The sequence below is a fragment of the Pipra filicauda genome, unplaced genomic scaffold (assembly GCF_003945595.2).
Source record: "Pipra filicauda isolate LSUMZ 115617 unplaced genomic scaffold, ASM394559v2 scaffold62_size3274119_pilon, whole genome shotgun sequence".
Taxonomy (NCBI): Eukaryota; Metazoa; Chordata; class Aves; order Passeriformes; family Pipridae; genus Pipra; species Pipra filicauda.
The window spans coordinates 1,685,131-1,706,833 of NW_024104787.1; the positions used below are offsets into that span (position 1 = coordinate 1,685,131).

The 21,703-nt window shown below is 40.2% G+C and overlaps 1 protein-coding gene across 6 annotated transcripts in view; it reads left to right on the plus strand.

Moving 5' to 3' along the window:
• The first annotated feature begins 269 nt into the window (after positions 1–269).
• Positions 270–21,703, plus strand: part of BBS9 (Bardet-Biedl syndrome 9) — a 299,630-nt gene continuing 278,196 nt past the window's right edge. For 5 of the 6 annotated variants that reach the window (XR_005566117.1, XR_005566118.1, XR_005566119.1 and 2 more), the window contains exons 1-5: positions 271–456; positions 1,462–1,582; positions 6,449–6,599; positions 7,799–7,863; positions 9,961–10,074. Coding sequence is in view for 2 of the 6 variants with exons in the window: in XM_027729162.2 (XP_027584963.1) it covers positions 1,471–1,582; positions 6,449–6,599; positions 7,799–7,863; positions 9,961–10,074 (442 nt within the window). In the remaining 4 variants the exon portion in view is untranslated. Of the gene's footprint in view, positions 457–1,461; positions 1,583–6,448; positions 6,600–7,798; positions 7,864–9,960; positions 10,075–21,703 lie in introns of all 6 variants that reach the window. The other variant, XM_027729163.2, reaches the window with a different exon arrangement.

Below are 21,703 nucleotides of genomic sequence, written 5' to 3' on the forward strand. Positions count from 1 at the left end.
AGAGGGGAAGAGGCGGCTGGAGCTGAGCCGCCTCGAGGGCGAGAGGTTCCTGTCAGGGTCTTTGAAAAAAGGAAAAGCACAAGCTGTGGGGAAGTTAGTTGTTTTTTTTTTTTCCCCTCCTTGCTCAGGAAACTCTACAGGAATGCCTCTCTTCCTCCCTCTGCACCCCCCCCCTCACAGAGGAAGAAATGATAGAGCCCAACGGCCCGCGGCGCCGCTTCCCAAACTACACTTCCCAAGCTCCCTCCTGGGTGGGGCGCGGGGCGGAGCGCGGCTGGTACCGGCCGTAGGGAGAGCAGGATGCTGGAGATGGCGGCGGCGGTGGAAATGCGGCTGTAGCGCTGCCGCCCTGTCTCTCTGTGCTTCGCCTCGGGCCGCGCCTGAGCGAGGAGCACCTGTGAGGAAGCGGGGCTGCCGCCCCGGGGCGGCTCGGACTGCGCTGTGCCTCCCGCCCAAGTAAGCCCCCGCCGGGCTCTGTCTCCCTTGTCCCGCTCCACTGGGATGTGTGTGTCCGGGGCTCGCGGCGGTGCTGTGGGTGCCGCACAGGGGCTCCGTGAGGGAGGGAAGGAGGGGTGTGTGGGGAGGGCTGTGCTGTGCCAGCCCGCACTCGGCGGCAGCAGGTTGCCTAGCGGGCATAGCGACGGGAGCCGCCCGAGGGAATAAAGAAGTGCTTTAATTTTCTGGACGTCGTATCCTTTAAAGAGGAAAGGCGCGGGCTTGCAAGGCTGCGTTTGCTCCGAATCCCGTCCTTTTTCCTCCTTCCCGCTGGAGCTGCTGCTGGCTGGATGCCCCTCGGCTCCTCTGCGGGCTGTGGGATCGAGTGCGTCCAGGTTCATGGACATGGGCTGTGAGTTTTGAACTAGGATAACGGTATTGTCAAGCCGCCTACAAAAGGATTAGTCTCCTCGCTCCCTCCCTCCCCCATTCTTAAAATAACAGCAGGTAGGGAGCAGAAAAGCTGATTTGTGCCCTGCGTGACCGAGTTCTTTAGTCGTGTCACTAGAGCATCTTCAAGGCGATTACCTGGTGGAGGTTTTGATGATGTCTGTTTATGCCTTCGTTTACTTTTCTAAAAATAAGTTCTCTTGCAGAAGATTTGCCTCATTTTTTTTTTTCCCGACACTCCTTGGTAACAGAGAACCTCAGTTCTGTGACTTTGAAAACTTCTTATTACTTAATGGCTGTAACAGAAGACTTTTCGCATTTTTTTTAAATAGCTGTTATTTTGTTGCATTTTCTTCGTGTAACTAGCAGATTCTGTCACAACTAATTTAACTAATGACAAGAAGGTTCCTAGGGTGGTTTCTTGAACTACGCTGGAGTTAATGTTTATTCAGCTCACACTAGTGCAGTGTGAAGCTAAGAGTTGTAATATACTTACGAACAAAGGAGAAGTTGTTTGTATAAACAGGTGTGTATATATTAGTATACACTTTTGACAATGGTTTGTTTCCTTTTCAGTACAGAAGAATGTCTTTGTTTAAAGCTAGAGACTGGTGGTCCACCGTACTTGGAGAAAAGGAAGAATTTGACCAAGGCTGCCTGTGTGTTGCTGATGTTGATAATAGTGGCAGTGGACAAGGTAAATTCAGAATTATGTGGTTGCTGACTTGTAAGCCACTCAGCTGCAAGATTGCTTTGACCTGAAAGCTTGTTAGCCAGGCTAGTTGGCTAGTTAAAGTCTGCTGTCTTTAATGTGTCCTTGTAGGCTTAAGAAGACAAATTCAGTGCTCTCTGTCTTTTTATATTTGTACGTTTCTAAACATGTTAATCCTTGCTTGTGTTCACTAGTAATTTCTCTCATGTCTTATTCTCTCAGTGGTAGATATCTTTAAAATAAAACATTTTCAGTTAGTCATGGAAGCAAACATGTTCCAAGCTGTTCTAAAAACCTAAGGGGAAAAAAAAAAAGGAAGGTAAGAGCTAATAAGCTAAGAATTTAGAAAAACAAATAACCCTTTTAGTCTGGAAAATAAGTGACAATTGCAATAAGTGACTCTGCTTGAGTAAACCCTGCTTTTCTATGTAGTCATTAATACTGTGAAATGGTCTTTGCTGTCAGGGAAAGTTTTTTGTGTGTGTGTTTTTTAAATTAATAAATACTCATGCTCACCTTGGAGCTCTGTTTTTGCTCAGTAAAGCTACTTGAGTTTGATTTCATTACTACCATACTCTTCTAAAATTATTTTAATTATTTTAATTTTAGATTGTCCCTTTTCAAAAGAATTTGAATAAAGCTGAGCTGTTAGTTATTTGGTGTACAGCCTTTTTCAGTGGAAATTCATAGAGTCATTTAGGTTGCAGAAGATGTTTAACATCAAGTCCAACAGTTAGCACTCTGTGTTCACTATTAAACCATTTCGTTAAACACCACGTCTACATGTCTTTTAAATATGTCCAGGGATGGTAACTCAACCATTTCCCTTGTCCGTTTCTTCCAATGCTTTTGGTGAAGAAATTTTTCCTAGTATCCAATCTAAGTTGTACCTCCAGACCCTTCACCAGCTTTGTTGCCCTTCTCTGGTCATGCTCCAGCACCTCAGTGTCTTTCTTATGGTGAGCTGAATACAGTATTCAAGATGCAGCCTCACCAGTATTGAGTATGGAGGCACAATCACTGGCCTGGTCCTGCTCACCATACCACTTCTGATATGAGCCAGGATGCCATTGGCCTTATTGGCCACCTGGGCACAGCGTTGGCTCATGTTCAGCCGGCTGTTGACCAACATCTCCAGGACCTTTTCCGATGGGATGTTTTCCAGCCACTCTGTCCCCAGCCTGTAGCACTGCATGGGGTTGTTGTGACCCAACACTTTGACGTGTTGAACCTCCCACAATTGGCCTTTACCCATTGATTCAGCCTGTCCAGATCCTGCTGTAGTGCCTTCCTACCCTCCAGCAGATAAACACTCCCACCTAGCTTCATGTTATCTGCCAGCTTATTGAGAGTGCACTTGGTCCGCTTGTCCGGATCATCGATAAAGATATTAAACAGGACTGGCCCCAGTACTGAGCCCTGGGGAACAGCACTTGTGATCGGTCACCATCTGGATTTAACTCCATTCACCACTAACCTCTGGGCTCAGCCATCCAGTGACTTTTTTACCCAGTGAACAGTGCACGAGTCCAAGCCACAAGCAGCCAGTTTCTCCAGGAGAATGCTGTAGGAAAAGGTGTCAAAGGCTTTACTAAAGTCTAGCTAAACAACATCCACAGTCTGTCCCTCATCCACTAAGCTGGTTGCCTTGCCATAGAAAGAGATCAGACAGGTCAAACAGAACCTGCCTCTCATAACCCATTGTTGGCTGGGCCTGATCCTCTGGTTGTCCTATATGTGCTGTGTAATGGCACTCAAGATGATCTGCTCCATGACCTTTCCCGTTACTGAGGTAGGGCTGACAGGCTGGTAGTTCCCTGGATCCTCCTGACCTTTCTTGTAGATAGGTGTCACATTTGCTTATTTACAGACAGCTGTGACCTCTGCAGTTAGCCAGGACTGCTGATAAATGATAGAGGGTGACTTGGTGAGCACTTCCACCAGCTAGGTGGATCCCATCCAGCTCCATAGACCTCGGTGTGTCCAAGTAGCGTAGCAGAATGCTGACCATTTCCCCTTGGATTATGGGGGCCTCATTCTGCTCCCTGTTCCTGTCTTCCAGCTCAGGGTGCTGCATAACCAGAGAACAACTGTTCTTCTTCTATTAAAGACTGAAGCAAAGGGCACTAAGTGCATTAGCCCTTTGTCACTGTGTTCCTCCCTGTATACAATAAAGGATGGAGATTCTAGTTGGCCCTCTTTCTGTTGCTAATGTATTTATAGAAACATTTTTATTCTTTTATGACAGTAGCCAGATTAAGTTCTAGCTGGGCTTTGGCCTTTTTGATTTTTGTCCTGCATAACTTCAGGACATTCTCGTAGCCCTCCTGAGTGGGCTGCCCCTTCTTCTGAGTGTCGTCATCTCTGCTTTTTTCCCTGAGTTCCAGCCAAAGGTCGCTGTTCAGCCAGGCTGGTGTTCTTCCCTGTAAGCTCATCTTTTGGCACACAGGGACAGCCTACTCCTATACGTTTTAAGATTCCCTTTGTGAAGAATGTCCAGCCTTCCTGGACTCTTTTACCATTCAGGACTGCCTTTCAAGAGACTCTCTCGACCAGTCTCCTAAATAGGCCAAAGTCTACCCTCTGGGAGTCCAAGGTAGCAGTTCTGCTGAACCCCCTCCTTCCTTCTCTGAGAATTGAAAATACAATTTTGTAATTGCTGTGCCCAAGATGGCCTCCAACCATCACAGCACCTACAAATCCGTCTCTGTTCACAAACAAGTCTGGTGGGGCACCTTCCCTTGTTGGCTCTCTCAGCAGCTGTTTCAGGCAGATATCTTCCACGAACTCCAGGAATCTCCTAGATGCTTTCCTCTGCTGTATTTCCAGCAGACATCTGTTAAGTCGAAGTCCCACATGACAACAAAGGCCAGTGATTGTGAGATTTCTCCCAACTGCTTATAGAATATTTCGTCTGTCTCCTCATCTTTGTTGGGTGGTTTATAACAGATTCCCACCATGAAAGGCCTTGCTGGCCTTTTCCCTGATTCTTACCCATAAACACCCCTATCATCACCATTGTTGAGCTCTAGACAATCAAAACACTCCCTACCATACAGGGCTACTCTACCACCTCTCTTTCCTTACCTATCCCTTCTGAAGCATTTGTAGCTATCCACTGCAGCCCTGCAGTTGTATGGGTCATCCCACAGAGTTACCATGATGTTTCCGTCATGGCAACTTATGTCATTATTTTCTAGCTGCACAGCAGCTTCCAGCTCCTCCTGTTTGTTGTTCATACCGTGTGCACTGGTGTAGAATTGCGTTATTGATCCTGCCGCCTTTTTTTGTGAAGTCTTAATTCTCTTGTGACTGTTCTCAAGCATTTCTGTGGTTTCTAGCACGTTGATAACCCTCGAGCCTTTGCTGCCATGTAAATGTCCATCCCCTGCCTCCTTTGAGATGGCAGATGGAAGGATCTCACTAGCACACCGTCCCTTAAACATTGGCATGACACCACCAGGCTTATCTCTAGCGATCCTGGCTTTCTTCCTTTCCTCCTTCGAATGCAGTTTAAAGCTCTCTAAACAAGACCTCTAACTCCTGAGCTAAGATCCTTTCCCCCCCCTAAGACAGATGTACACCATCTATTGTCCACTGGCTTGGTATCATTGTCAAAACCCCCAAAATTCTGCTGGAGTTCAAAATAGTCTTTTCCTAGAAGGAAAAAAATAATTATATAAAAGCAGGACTTAAAACAGTGTTGTGGGAATAAGAGTCTGCTGGTTTATTAACTTCCTCAACATTACATTTTCTCTTTGTTGATTAGACTAGGCTCTTTTTCTTCCAGCGTTCAGGAATAAAAGTTAATCAATTGCTTAATGTCTAAAGCAGGTGAAAATGTCCTCACCTAAACTTAAGTATTAATAAATTAATACATAGAATGGATTTAGTTTACTGCTGATGGAATCCTTGTTACTGAGTTCAGGAAAAGATGAGTGGGGAGGGCAGTCAGTATTTTCTGAATGAAGGACTTGGAGCGGGCAAGATTTTTTTGTGGCTGAAGAAGAAAGAAAGCAACCAACTGTTCTGAGCTTTTAATGTGGGATCCCGTGGAACTATGCAAAGACTTTAGAGTCTGGTCAACATGGTTTAGGGGTACTTGTAAGGCTCTCCTGACTTGTGGACAAGTTTTACTGGTTTTGATTTTGATCTGCATTGATATGATGACCTATATCTAGAGGAAGTAAGTATTGACAACCAACTTGAGTTGTTGATTGTTATCATGAGAGACACCTCTGGGGTTTTTTTCATTAATAGTTTTTTGTTATTCAGCTAACAACCAAATGACCACTTGCTTAAAATACCAATTCCAAAAAACCTCTAATGTGACCATTTCCTTCATCTTTGAGATAATGGATCTGTCTCAAGAGCAGGTAATCTCAAGGCCTAGCTTTGTTGACTTCGGGCAGTATTTATCAGGCTTTAGTTTGCATTTGGATAAATGCCGTCGATCCCAGTTTTAACACTCCACACTTCTGCTGGTGTGATATGTGTGTGCACAAATCTAAGATGTATAAACTGAAAGTTTGAAGTACTCTTCAAAATGAATGAGAGTGTTTAAGAATTGTGGACATCAGTCTAAAATGATGGAATAGTAACAATGGTCCGTGCCACCACCATGATAATCATATTGAATCCTTTGCTGACAAATTTTCATGAATCTGCAAAAGAGATAATTGCTTATCTTAACCTAAAAGACAGAGCATAATCAACATTAATTGAATCGTGTCAATATACTATCTTTTTAGGGTATTATTTGAAACACTTCTGCAACAAACTGAATTCCACATGTGCTGCTGTATTGCGTAGTATCCTTTGTGTTGGTTTTTTTGTTTGTTTGTTTTTTAGATAAAGTTATTGTGGGCAGTTATATGGGATACCTCCGAATCTTTAATCCACATCCTGTGAAACCTGGAGATGAAGTACAGCCCGAAGACTTACTCTTGGAAGTGCAGTTGCGAGAACCAATATTGCAGGTGGAAGTGGGAAAATTTGTTTCGTAAGTAAATGGCTGGCTATTTTGTTTTTTTAAAGTTTTAGATGTGATTTTCTTCCTTTATTTTGGAGGCCAAGTTTCCAGTTTTCAGATGGACAACTATTAATTACATCTATGTGTCCTGTAGTATGCATTTGATCTGCTTCTTACATCATCTTGATATGAGAGAATTTTTACTTAAGGTATATATGGAGGATAATCTGCCAGATACTTGTATAATTTTTTAGGAGCATGTAGAACAGGAAAAACTTTATATTGAAAGTTATCTTTTAAGGTATTAAGAAAACTTGACTAACTTGTTATGATCTAAGATGTAATATTGGCCAGTTGTTTTCATTTTGATAGAGGACAGAGGACAGAAGATCTTTAATTCCAAAGAATTTAGTGGAAGTAGATGGCCAGGTAGAGGAAAGATACTATGGCTCTAAGGAAAAGACCTTACATTTATTTGGCTGTAAGGGAATCTACTTAGAAGAACATTATTTTAGAATTTAGTTCTTAAAGGATGCATTTTAATTTTGAAATTGACTTCTAATACTGCATCATGAACTTTATTTTAAAAATGAGAGAAAAACCTGTACTAAACATGGGAAAGACTCATGCTCTGAGATCAAAGGGCACAAGCTGGAAGGCCTCCATCCTTTGGAAATTGTTCTTTTATTCAAGTGCTCATGGAGTGACCCTGTGTGGGAATTCCAATACCCTGCTCTGTGAAATGAACTAAAACATTTTCTAGAGTTACAGCACAGGTACTTTCCCTGCTGGAAGTACTGCTTGGGTTCAGGAAAGAAATATGTGAGTGTTCAGATGTTCCATGCAGCTAGTACAAAAGTGAATTTTAAAAAAAGTAGTGTCTGTGGTTGCTGAATAAGACTTGTTTGGAGCGGTGATCCTCATATCATCCTTCCATGAAGGAATAACAGCACCTTGTTTGAAATGAGTTTCGAGCTAAACTGGGTTGCTCTTGATATTTCAATCTGAAAATATGTCCCTAAAGGATTCATTTTGATTTTGAAATTAACTCAAAATACTTCAGCATGAATTTAGGAAGATCAGTACTTTTTTATGCTAGCATCTAACACCCAAACCTTTGCATTTGGTCCACACATGAAAGCAATTTCAATATGTTACTTGAATTTTATCCTGTATAAATTTTACTTCGAATTGATCTAAAAATAGTGGTTTTTTACCCTTCTTTACAGTGGTACTGAAGCACTTCATCTGGCTGTGTTGCATTGCCGAAAACTCTGTGTATATGCTGTTTCAGGTTAGTTTACAGATCCAAGCTTTCCAGTGATTTTAAGTGTATTCTAAAGTTTGGATTAGGGTAATGGTAAACTTGGTATATGCAGTGTTTGCTCATCATCCCTGAATATCTGCAGTCACATTCTCTCATTCAAACTCATGTATGAAGAGGAAACATCAGTAATTAGGTCTAGCTATTTCCCAGAGGTTAACAGAGGTTTGCTGATCTGCTCAGTGGCTAACATGCTGTGATGTCTGTGATAGTCTGTGGTTGGTAGTGACTGTAAACAACTAGTTCTCATTACAATTTTAGGACTGGATGTTACTGTTGAACATGCTAATGAACAAGTGGTTGTATAATGCCAACTTACTTAGCTCTTTAAAAATAAATAATTACAACTATTTCTGAAATCAAAACTCCAGGTAATTTCTTAAAAAGCCAGAACATTGGTAAGGTAGCCCATGAGAAGACAGAAGGTTAATACTGGTAAGAAGGTGAAACCACTGTGTTTTTTCTTATATCCTCTTTCCTCTACTGCCTTTGGCTGGAAATTCTATATGATGTGTTCTCTCTGTGTGAAGAGGCAAGTCACAAAATACCTATTCTGTACATTGATTTCTGTCTTCTATATGCTTAGAGCAAAGCACAGATTTAAGAGATCTATTAATTGTACACTCATCTTCCAAATTCAATAGGCAATATGGCATTGTTAATTTTCTCTGTGCAGGGACATCTGTGGCTCCTCTGTCATTACAAGAGCATGGTTTTCTTGTAGGAGCAGCTTGCTTCCTATTCACAGCCTTTTAGGCAAATACGTTACAAACACATGCTCTATTTTCAAATTCTGTTTGCCTATCTGGAGACACCTGTAAGAATGGTCTTTGTTGAGAGGTGCCACTTCAAGATCTACTGCAGTTTTCATACTTTCCCTTCTCTGTAATAGTGCTTATGTCTTAGGATTGTAGCCTACCAGTACAATTTTTATTAAAACAATTTTTTTTTGAAATTTGCATTCAAGGCATACAACAGCAAGTCTAGAATTCTTTGCTAGGTATAATTTGCTGTTTGGTCTGCATGGCTTAAGCAGTTAAGTAATAATAAAAGTAAAATTTTGCAATCCTTAATAGACTTTTCATACTAATCTGTAAATATGCATGCTTTAGTGGTAATTTCTGACATCTGAATGGATACTCTCAAACAAGCTCCTTTGAGAAATAACTATCATTATTTCTTTATGCTTCCATGGCAAATTACATTTTCATAAAGCGGAATCTTTACTTGCTTTATACATGGTACTGTATCTGTTATTCATAATAAAATAACTATGCTGCTTCTCCTTAACAAATGAAAGCATACTTCAGGGCTGACTGAAGTATGGCCTGGATGTTTTATTAGAGGCAGAATACACAGACTGACAACTTTCTAACTTGTTTTTCATCAAGTGTTGCTGATTATCTAGTTACTACTCAGCCAGGGCTTTTCCCCCTCATGTCTATTCCAATCTTTTCCCTAACATGGGCCTGATTTAGGGGTAATTGTTTAAAAGCTATATTTGATTTTAGTTGGAAAAATTGCTTAAAAGGTTAGCATAAGCTACAAATCTTTCATAACATGTTGTTAAAGACAGTGTTGAGATAATCTTTGTATAGTAAAGCTGTGGTAGGATTTAGCTTATGTATCACTCACTCAAAACACTTTTTTCCCAGCTGATGTGACTATTGACAGAGGTTTGGTTTTTTTTTTTCCTGCTTGCTAATATTAGTCTTTAAGTATTACTTTATTCACGAGGTGAAAACTTTTGATTCTTAAAAGGTGAGTTTTAACTTTAGTTTCCTTACAAAAGACTTTTTGAATTTCTTCTCCTTCCCTGAAGGGGTCAGGAAGTTAAAATTCATGAAGACCTTTTTTGGAGAATGTGATGTATATCACAAAATTATTTTTGTTAGCATTTATTTGTCTTTTATCTTTGCATCGTTGATCACAACAGGGTGAGCCTCCACATCTCAAAGTCACTAGGATTAAGTTACAGTTTTTTCAGGTTGTTTACACTGGTAGTCCTTTACTTCTTCCACAATGTGTGGATCAAAGTAATAAATATATACCCTTCATTTTTTGTAGGAACTCTGGGAAATGTGGAACATGGGAACCAGTATCAGATTAAGCTGATGTATGAGCACAATCTTCAGAGAACTGCTTGTAATATGACTTATGGTCCATTTGGTGGTGTAAAAGGTAAGGTCCTTGTTGTATATTCATTATCATTAGTTGTTTAACTACAAACTTAAAGTTTGAAAGGCGACATGATGCTGCTGTCTAGAGGAAAACCTCTTTCTATGAATGGTGGTACCTTTTATCTGAAGGATATTGAAAATAATTGAAGTTAAAATGAGGCAAAGAATATTAAATGCAGAATAGTTGTTTTCTCACACTTTGAAGTGGAGAGGAATTTTCAAGGCTAATATTGATTTTAAAAAACATGACAAAATTCCTGGCTCTTCCCTTGTGAAATACTTTAACATCTAAAAATAATTGTTTTCTTCTGTGCTTCAATTCTATTTTGCTTTTCTGCACTTGCTTATCCTGGACAAGTTAAAAAGTTAACATCTTCATTTGCTGAACCTAAAATATCCAGTGTCTTGAAAGATATGTTATGCAGATTTTTAAAAAAATACTTAAACTTCTATTGGAAAAATGTAACAGCGGACAATAATATTTATGCTGTGTTTGTAGATTTCAGTGAGTTTAATAGCTATCAGTTTTTTTGAAATTGTGGATGTTTTTGTGTTCCAACGTGGAAGCATTTAGATTTGCTTTGCACAACGTCTCTTTCTGCTCAGAAGTGAAGTTTGCCCAACAGTACTGGGGTGTGGCAGTCATCTACAAAAGTAGTGTCCCTAAATTGTTGGCAGAGTGATAGTCACTTTCCAAGGCAGAAAGTCTTCTGGGTCAATATGGCAGATATGTGCAGACAGTCCCTCAGTTTTATGACTGTAATAACCTTCTAGTAATAATGCTACAATGCCTTACCCTAAGCTCACCCTTGTCCCTGGGCTTCAATTCAGCTGACCAAAATTTGTACTGATTGAAAAGATTTTCACTTACTAATTTCTTACAACCACCTTGGGGAAAATGGTCAACTCATGTGGGTGAGAAGGTGCTAATGATATGAGTGTCTTGAGGAGGGAGTGTATAGGGCATGGGCATATTCCTGTTAGCAGCAGAAAGACATTTTGGAGGTTCCTAAATTTGAGAAGAGGGAATAATGTGCTTTCTGGCATAGTGGAATTGCAGTAACAAATGTATAAGGGATCATAAACTAAGCATTGTGAGTGTCTGGAATGTTTCAGGAAAAATAAAACAAGTGCCCTGCAGTTCTGCAGAATAAACTCTCTGGATTTTTGACATACATGTCTGTTTACCATGGAGGTCCAAATAGAGGTCTGACCACCAGCTCAGACCTGTCTCATGAGCTGTGGTGGATGCAAGTAATGTAACGAAGAAGGTGCATTTGCAAGCTAGGGAGACAGAAGGCACTGCTAACCTTAGAACCTACTTAGCCAGCCAAACACTTTTCAACACGTGGGATGGTCAAAATGAGGACCAATCCTGACAAAGCAGCAAGAACAGCAGAGGGAACTCTGGTAAGTTCTGCAAACTTTTCTTAGTTTTCTAGTAGCACTTCTGTGTTAGCATGTCAAGCAGCTTTCCTTTTCCTTTTTTCTTCCCCATGTTTGAGTTCACAAAAGTATGTTTATTACTGTTGGAAAAAGAATGATCTCAAGTCATAAATGAACAAGGAAGGCAGAAATTTATATGATGTAATGAATAATACATCATATTGTAAAATCAAGATGCTTTCTGTTTAAGACATAAGTCTAGGAAAATTATAGTGAATGTTCAGGTACTTGATAGAAGGCTATTAAGGCATGTATTGAAACATCAGAGAAATTGGCAAAATGGACACTGGTGAAAGTTCTTTTTGAGAAATGAAAGAATATTCTTCTTATTTTGTAGATTTCCTGCACTGAATACTCTTTTTTATGTGGCTTTCCTGGACTGTTTGATTAGATTTCCTGTCAAGGATGTGCTTTTAATCTTGTGCAGTGAAACTATTTCAGGTTTTTTTAGTATCATCTTTAATATCGTGTTCTCTCCTTGAGGTTTAAGAGTGACAGTATTGTGGTTTTATTTCCATCTTGCAAGACCATCCTGAGTGAACCAGAACGAAGTAGTTAATTTTAGTAAACAAATGCCTATCCGGGTTTGGCCTGCCATGCTATCTATGTGTATCTATGTTTGGCAGATGTTCTGGGGTGCCACTGAGAGTCTGTAAATAAATTAGCATTTTTTTTTACTATCAGCCTTCTGCTAGCTTCCCTGGAATTCTTTTCAGGCATCTGCTAACAGTCTTTCTCACCTTCAGTGATGGTTAATTCATGATGGTGGCGGTGCTGTAATCGTGCAGCAGTGAGCTTGCTTTGCTCACAGTCTAACTTCTACACCCCCTCTGGAAGCAGACTAACAAAATGTTAGGGAGAATTTTTGGATTTATTGCCTGCTGTTACTGCTGTGGCTAGTATGTGTCTCATTGCTATACTCAAGCATCCTTGAAATGATATGAAGGTAAAAAAGGCTCTTCACAGGTCATATTTACAAAGCTACTGAAGCAGACACAGGAGAATGGCAGTTGAGCAAGAAGAAAGCATAAGTACAGGGAAAGCACACTGGGGGAGTGTTGGGGGGGAGGGTGTGTGTTGGTCCCCCAGGAACATGATATTTTGTCTGAGGAAGCAAAGAATGCTGCAGGAGTTGACACAGAGCACTTGATCTATGAAGTTGCTCAGTCCTGCTCAGATTTCTCTTGATGAAGGTTATGCTTTTGGTCTTTTTTATGGAGCTTTTAATCCTATGTCTTCAGTGGTAAAGAAGCTCATTCTGCCCAGCCATATGAGTTAACGCTGACAAAAGGAAAAATGGATTGTGTTTGGAGTCCTGAGGTGTATGGGTCAGGTGAAGAGTTAAGTCAGGATCCTGAACTGTAGGAAACCAAATTTCCAGCTCTTAAAGGGTTAAACTGCACATCTCTTTGGCTGAAATGTGATGGAGATGTAAAACATACAAGGTACAACTGTCACTTCTCAACTGTTGATTTTTAGTCTCTTGTATTAAGAAAAAAGCTCTTATAGATTTCTCTGTGGAGAGAATTGTGAAGTAAAGAAAGCTGTTTTGTAGCCTAGTTGCTAAATTTCATTCTTGCTAGTGTCTTCAGATTAATGATTTGATCTATGAGCAATTTTCACATATGGAAGAATTGACACAGATGTTCTCATAACAGGAACAGATGAAGGAAATCAACAAACTCATTTATTTATTCTCATGATAGAAGGTCAAAACCTAAATTAAAGCTATTAAAACTATGGAATAAAAAAGCCAAAGACTGAAAAGTTGACCAGTGACTTGCATAGATTAACAGTGTGCATTTTTCTTAAAAGTAGCAGAGTGTGAATTGTGGTTGTCGCCACTAGATGGTCCTCTCGTTACACTTATTGGGTAGTAGGCAGCATCTCTAAAGCTGCATTTATCCTTGAACTGATTCTACGGGTGTATTTACTGCAAGACTTAAAAGCACTGTCTGCAAACCTCTATAGCTAAAAGTGTTTTATTGATGGAAACAAAATGTATTCTGTTGGTTGTCGAACTTTAGCAAAAAGGAGAAATGAACTTGACCCTTACTTTCAGCACAACTCTTAAAAGTCCAGGGATGTGAGAAATAACAATGAAACCCTTATAAGTTTAGCTGGAATACTAAACAAAGCTAATGGAAATGTTTAAAAATAGTAAATGGAAAACACCTACAAAGATGAAATAAAAGTCAAGCATAGTGTAGGCAGGGCTAGTTGTGACTTACAACTTTAAAATCTGTGGCAAAGGAAAGGATTATAATGCAAACTTTACATTTCTTTGCTGCTTTAGATTTATGTTTGTTCCTTGCCGTCTCTGAACACTAATGCTAAAATGTAAACAAAAAACTATCAAGAAGGGACATAGGAAGATCCACTATTCATTTTATATTTAAAAAAAGTGTTGTTAGCCCAGACTTTCATAAGTAGAACTTAACTTTTAAGACATTGCCTTTGTTGTTTAGAATGCATGTCTTCTTTCCATATTTCTGAATCTTCCTCATGATCTTAGAGCTATAAATTGAGTTCGTCATCCAAAACTCCAATTCTAGCATATGAGTTGTTTTAGAAACGATGATTCATGATAAAATTATGAGTCAGTAGTGCTGAACACTGTTTTTTAACCAAGTAAACTCTTAACCTAGCCACAACATATCACAGCCCTTAAGTAATGAACAGATTATAAACTTTATGTTTTACTTCAGATATAAAATTTAAAGAACTCGAGTGTACTCTACCTTAAGCTCTTTTAATTTTTTTTTTTTTTAAGAAAATGAAGGTAAAAAACCATATATTTTTCTGATTTATATTGTAGCCTTACCTATGGTGAGGACTCAACTCTATAAAGATTTTACTTTATATAAACCCGTTTATCACATAATTTTTATGAGGTCAGGTTATACTATTATGGCATCATGCAATTATGCCACCAGAGGTTGCTGTGCTAACAATTCAGCTTTCATTATATGAAGTGATGTCTGCTGATAGTTTAGAGTATCTTGGAAAGTATTTTCTGGTTTCACAGCTGTAGTATGTTGTTCTGGGTCTTTATGAGTCAAATACCAATGACTTGGTATTTGACTCAAGCTCATTATTTAAGATGCTGAGCTCATTAGAGAGGTTAAGTTTGGAGGCAGCCTGGGCTGTAGCAACTATGCCCTGGTTGTGATCTCAAGGTGTGTGGGCCTGGTGAGGCACCAAGTCAGGACCCTGAATTTTGGAAGAGTGAATTTCCAGATGTTTAAGGAGTTGGTGAATGAGATCCCCCAGGGAAACTGTCCTTGGGGACAAAGGAGCTGACCAGAGCTGGCAGCTCTTGAAGGACACTTTTCTTAGAGCGCAGGGCTCTCCATCCCAATCAAGCAAGGCTGGCCGGATACTAGCATGGATTAGCAAGGATCTGCTCCTCAAACTGAGGAGTAAGAAAGAAATGCACAGTCAGTGGGAACAAGGACAGGTGACCTGGGGAGAGTACAGGAATATGGTTCAGATGTGTATGGATGGGATCAAGAAAGTCAAAGCACTGATGGAACAGGACTTGGCAAGGGATATAAAGAATTACAGAAAGTGATTCTGGAAGTACATAGGTGAGAAAAGAAAGGCAAAGGAGAGCCTACCCCCTCAATAAATGACAAGGGAGAACTGGTAACAAATTTGGAGAAGACTGAGGTACTCAATGAGTTCTTTGTCTCAGTCTTCACAGACAGGTTTCCTAGATCTCTCAAGTCCCTGAACCTCTAGTGGGAGTTGGGGGAGCAAAGTCCCTCCCACTTAAGTAAAGAGCAGGTTTGAGACCACTTGATGAGACTGAATAGCCACCACAAGTCCGTGGAGCCTGATGACAGGTATCCCAGGGTCTTGAGGCAACAGACCAATTTTGTCAAAACCACTCTCCATCGTATTTGAAAAGTCGTGGCAGTCAGGCAAAGTCCCTGGTGACTGGAAAAAGGGAAACAGGTCTCCTGTTTTTAGACAGGGAAGGAAGGAAGATCCGTGGAACTACAGACCGATGAGGCTCTCCTCTATGCTTGTGAAGATCATAGAGCAGATCCTCATGGAAGCAATGTTAAAGCACATTGGAGGTGACCTAAGACAGCCAGCGTGGCTTCACTAAGGGCAAATCTAGTGGCCTTCTATGATGGAGTGACTGCAATGGTTGAAGGGAAGACTGACTGATGTCATCTACCTAGGCTTCTGTCAGGCCTTTGACATCGGCCCATGTGGCATCCTTATCTCCAAATTGGAAGGACATGAATTTGATGGATGGACTATTTGGTGGATAAGGAATTGGCTGGATGGATGCAGCCAGAGAGCTGTGGTCAGTGACTCTATGTCCAGGTGGAGGCTGGTGAACAGTGGTGTCCTTGAGGGACTAGTGCTCTTCAGTATCTCCATGAGTGATGTAGACAGTGGGATTGAGTGCACTCTCAGCAAGTTTGAAGGATGACACCAAGCTGTGTGGTGTGACTGACACACCTGAAGGATGGGATGAAAAAGGAGATGCTAGTTTGGAAAATGTCTCTTACTTCTACATTACCAGTTTCTATTGAATGGATCAGGGCTCAGCTAGATTATAGCTGTTAACCTAAATCCTTCTACATATACTTCTTGTGCCTGACTGGTCTTAAAAGGAGAGATTTATTGACGTGGAGCCTGCTTATAAGCAATGGTGGTATTATGCTTTTTGCAGTGAAAGAAAAGTGCTCTCATTGCTGCTTTGAAAAAGTGTGCAGATCAACCCACAATTTCATTCTTTGCCTTTCTTGCCTTCAGTCAGATTGTTGATTTGTGTTTGAGGAAAGTATACGCAATACATTTCTACTGACGTGATGAAGAGAATGAAGAACTGCTTTAAAGCAAAAACAAAACCACTATTACTTGAAACTTAGACAGCGTTACAGATTACCACAAATTTCCTGTGGTCAACTGTGCGTTAGACTGAATGGTGGGCAGGATAGTAGCTCATGTATGAACAAACAACAGTGTGTGAGTGAATACTAAAATTCTATGCTTTGAGGACTGGTGTACGAAGTGCAGAGTTCCCGAGCTGTTGTCTGAATTGCTTTGGAAGTGTGTGAATGATCACGTGCTGTAATAGGAGGATGACCTTTCCCAGGTGAGGGTTGAGTTCTGTGATTGTTCTTCAGGGCATAAGTGGTACATGAAGGTGGGTGTATGAACACTCTTAATGCTCCCAGTTTTCTTTTTCAATTTCTCTTTTCAATTTTGAAGATTTTGTCTTCTATTTAAGAACTAAAGAAGCAGCACACTGATAGCTTACCAGTGGGACACCCAATCTATTGGGTTACTCTTGAGAAGAATACTAATTTTATTTAGTGAGAGACAGAAAGCATAGTTTAATAACCTTGCTTTCTTAGTTGCTGAATTATTTTTGAATGGTGTTTACCTATAGATAATGGCTTTGCATTGCAAAAGCACTATTACTGTGTGATTCCAGAAAATATTCTTGCATTATCTAATAGTTCAATGATAAGTGAATTCATCCTGGTTTTATATAAGCTCTTCAAATGAGTTGGTAAATGATTTAGAATTGGATCCTCCTAATAATGCATAAGTTTTGAAATTTACTTTTTCACCTGAAACCTTAATGCCTTAAGTTGGCTTCCAGAGTAGTTCAGATTTATTTGAAGTTGTTTGATGGATGCTCTACCAATAAAAGCAAATAATAAAACAATAGCAAAGAGGAGGAAAAAGCAAAGCACAGCTTTGACCTGAAAAAGTTACAAGCAAAAAAGTGTGAAAATACCTTGAACCCATCTTTTTCTCAGCAAATGGCCTTGAATTCATTTTACTTTTATTATAGCACTGCCTTCGAGGCAAAGTATGTTTTGAGTGTTACCACAAAGAGGATGCTATATGGAGGAATTTTTTTAATAATGAAATACAACATATGCATAAACTGTGCAACCTTGTAACAGGAAACTTTTTAAGAAGCGTAGACGGTGCTTAACTTTTCCACAATTCTGCAAGAATGAATTTTATTAGGTGTTGGTCAGAAAAAAAGTTATCAACTGGGTTTTATGCTGTAAGGTTAAATGGTTCTTATGACTGTGTTTAAATACAGGAACAGTATAAATTTGGACTTTGATTTATTGGCTAGTTCTGTTAAGGAACAGAATATCTAATGTTATCTTCCTGTTAAATTGCTTCCGCATAAGGACAGATTATTTGAAAGACTTGGGCTTCTGAAGTTTTTTCATGGAATAGATCCGCTGATACCTAATTCTAATTGGTTTCTGACATAACTTTGGAAACCTGCTAGTGTTTTGTTTTTTCCTTTTAATAGTGGAGTTAGAACATCTTCTCTAAATTAAACATATGAATGGAAAAATAATCAAAGAAAATGTTCTCTGAATCTCTTACCATCCATTTCCTTTTACCTTCTTCGGCTTCTCTTAGCAGTAATGATTGTAGCATAATGATAATAGCCTAACTGAAATAAAAATTCCCATTGCCTTCAGTATACCAGAACTTTGCCTCAATTATAAATTACTAGATACATAATTTAATCTGCATTTTGTTCAAATGAAGCACTATAATTAAAATGAAGTAAAACCTGTTGTAGAAATGCACAACTTTGGGAGCAGTTGTATATATAAGTGAAAGACTTGTTTTTCAAAATTTTGATAAATTCTGTATGATACTTTTTTAAATTTTCTTTGTTGAAATATGGTACCCAAATGTGTGCAGTCATTGTACACTGGTAGTATAAAATGTTTTGTATCTTACACGTGGGGTTATGACTTGTGCAGTGCTCCTGCCAAGAATCAGCGAGTGCCAAGGCAGAACAATAATTACCTCATATGTTTTTAATAGTACGTGTGTATTAATAATGACCCAGTCTTGCATTTGTCTTTTTGCTGACATATTGTTGACTCATATTTAATTCATCATCCTACTCTAATCCCCAAATTCTTCTTCTTAGTGCTATTGCCTGCCATTCTCTGGTTTCCTGTGAGTCAATTGTCTGAGATTACATCAGATGTTTTACTTAAGTTTAAAAATACTGTCTCTGAAGTTTAGAAATGCAATATATGTTATTGCCCTGTCTAATGAATAGTTTGGCATGATGAATTTTCTGCTACTTCAAACCTATGTACAGCTTTATTATTTATATATGTACTTTCTTATTAAATGTTCCAGCATTTCTTGTGGATGCATTTGTGTAAGATTTGTTTGCTGCCTCTTATTTTTTCATCCAAAAGAATGCAGTTCTGGTTTCTAACTATTTAGTCTATTTTGTCATCTCAAAGATCTTTCAGAAATGTGTGTATGTAGCTTTTGTTTATTTTTTTGTTGTTCATCAGTGACTACTCCATGACAAAAGAAGTTACTAACCTATAAGTATTTGTTTGAAAGGTCACCAAACCCTTGTTAGTTGCTATTCCTAGAGGGTTGAAATGTATCTTGTACAGTCTATAATGCTTTATACTAATTGTACTTTGGGTTATTAAATTTGGTGCAAATCATTCTTATCAAAAATCACCCTACTACATCACTGTTGTGGTTTAATCCGAGCCAGCAACTAAGTACCACACAGCTGCTCACTCACTTCCTCCCACCTCATCCTGGTGGGATGGGGAGGAGAATCAGAAAGAGGTAAAACCTGTGGGTTGAGATAAGGCCAGTTTAATATTTGAAATAAATCAAAATATTGTAATAATTAAAATAATAATAATAATGAAAAGTAGAGAGAGAGAAATAAAAGCCAAGAAAAGCAAATGTTGCACAAAACAACTGCTCACCACCCACTGACTGATGCCCAGCCTGTCCCTCAGCAGTGATCAGCCCCTCACAGCCAACTCCCCATCATTTGAGTGTTTGCTGTGTGCTTCCAGCTGTCTTAAAATACAAGATAATAACAAATTGTTCCTGCTTGTTAAACCTGTGATGTCTTTTCTGAGGTTGCCAAAAAGTCAACCAATAGGATGGTGATTTTTTTTCATAGAGATGTAATTCACTGACTCTTTTGACCACAAAGTAAGAGTTAGTCTTTTCTGTATGTTGGTTACTAGCCTAGGATATATGTAGACAAATGATCTGAATGTGAAAAGTATCTGTGTTTCCTTGGTGGTTTTGAACATATTTAGTCAATCTGTTTATTTGTAGTTTTAAGGGGATATTTGAAACTTCTTCAAGAGGTATAGGAGCTCCCTCTAATACTTTGTGCAGTAAACTTCCATTTTTGTGTTGTAAGCTTCAGACTGTTCAACTTTGTTATAAACGGCTTTCAATGAGTTCTTTGGATGTGACTGCAGTTATTCTGGAGAGGATTCTTCAGCAGATGTCTTCAACAATTCTCTAGCTCAAAAAATTAGTAAAGAATCACACAGAATGGGAAAAGGTGGAAGGGACCAATGGAGGTCATCTAGTCCAACTCCCCCCCTCAAGCAGAGTCCTCTAGAGCATGTTACTCAGGATAGTGTCCATCTGGCTTTTGAATTTCCAGAGAAGGAGACTCCACGATCCCTCTGGGCAGACTTTTCCAGTGCTCAGTCAACTGCACAGTAAAGAAGTTCTTCCTTATGTTCAAGTGGAAATTGTATTACAGTTTCTGCCCATTGCCACTTGTCCTGTTGCTTGGCACCACCAAGAAGAGCCTGGCTCCATCCTCTTGGCACCCTCCCTTCAGATACTTATAGGCATATCCCCTCTCAGTCGTGTCTTCTTGAGGCTGAACAGGCCCAGCTCCCTCAGCCTTTCCTCGTAAGAGAGATACTCCAGTCCCCCAGTTGTCTTTGTTGCCCTCCACTGGACCCATTCCAGGAACTCCATGTCCCTGTTGTACTGAGGATCCCAGAACTGGACATGGGGCTGAGTAGAGGGGCAGGATCACCTCCCTTGACCTGCTGCCAATGCTTTTTGTAATGCATCCCAGGATACCATTGGCCTTCTTGGCCACAAGGACACACTGCTGGCTTATGGACAACTTGCTGTTCATCAGGACCCCTAGGTCCTTCTCTGCAGAGCTGCTTTCCAGCAGATCAGCCCCCAGCCTATACTGGTGCCTGGGGTTATTCCTCCCCCCATGCAGGACCCTGCACTTGTCCGTTCAGTTTCAAAAAATTCGACCGTGCCCATTCCTCCATCATGTCAAGTTCCCTCTGAAGGATTGCACAGCACTCTGGGTATTGGCCACTGCTTCCAGCTTTGTGTCATCAGTGAATTTGCTGAGGAGGCATCTGTCTCTTCATCCAAGTCATTCATGAATATGTTAAACAATACTGGGCCCAGTATTGAATCTTGAGGGACAATGCTAGTTACAGGTCTCCAACTAAACTCTACCACTGATCACAACCCTCTGAGCTCTGACATCCAGTTAGTTCTCAATCCACCTCACAATCCACTCATCCAGCCTACACTTCCTGAGTTTGCCTATGAGGTTACCATGGAAGATAGTGTCAAAAGCCTTGCTAGGTCCAGATAGGCAACATTAACTGCTCTCCCCCATCTATCCACTAGTTATACCATTGGAGAAGGCAATCAGGTTGGTTAAGCGTGATTTCCCTTTGATGAATCCATACTGACTACTCCTGATCACCTTGTCTTCCACATGCTTAAAGATGACCTCCAGGATGAGCTGTACCACCTCCTTCACAAGAATTGAGGTGAGGCTGACTGGCCTGTAGTTCCCTGGATCCTCTTTCTTGCCTTTTTGAAGACTATAGTAACACTGGCTTTCTTTCAGTCCTCAGGAACCTCTCCTGACTTCCATGACTTTTCAAAGATGATTGAGAGCAGCCTAGCAATGATACCTGTCAGTTCCCTCAACGCTTGTGGGTACGTTCTGTCAGGGCTCATGGACTTGTGGATCTCAACTTTGACTAAATGGTCTCTAAACCTCCTCAACTAAGGGAAACCAGACCTTCTCCCTGGTCTCCTGGATCAGGGATTCCTGAGGGTTTGCCTTGTCGGTGAAGACTGTAGCAAAGAAGGTGTTCAGTATCCCAGCCTCCTCTGCGACCTCTGTTGCAAGAGTACCTGTTCCATTCAGTAGGGCCCCACATTTTCCCTAGTATTGCTTTTGTTATTGATTTATTTGAAGAAGTCCTTCTTGTTATCCTGGACGTCCTTAACCAGATTTAGTTCCAAATGGGCGTTGGCCTTCCTTGTTGCATTTCTGCATACTCTGATAATATCCCTGTATTCATCCCAGGTGG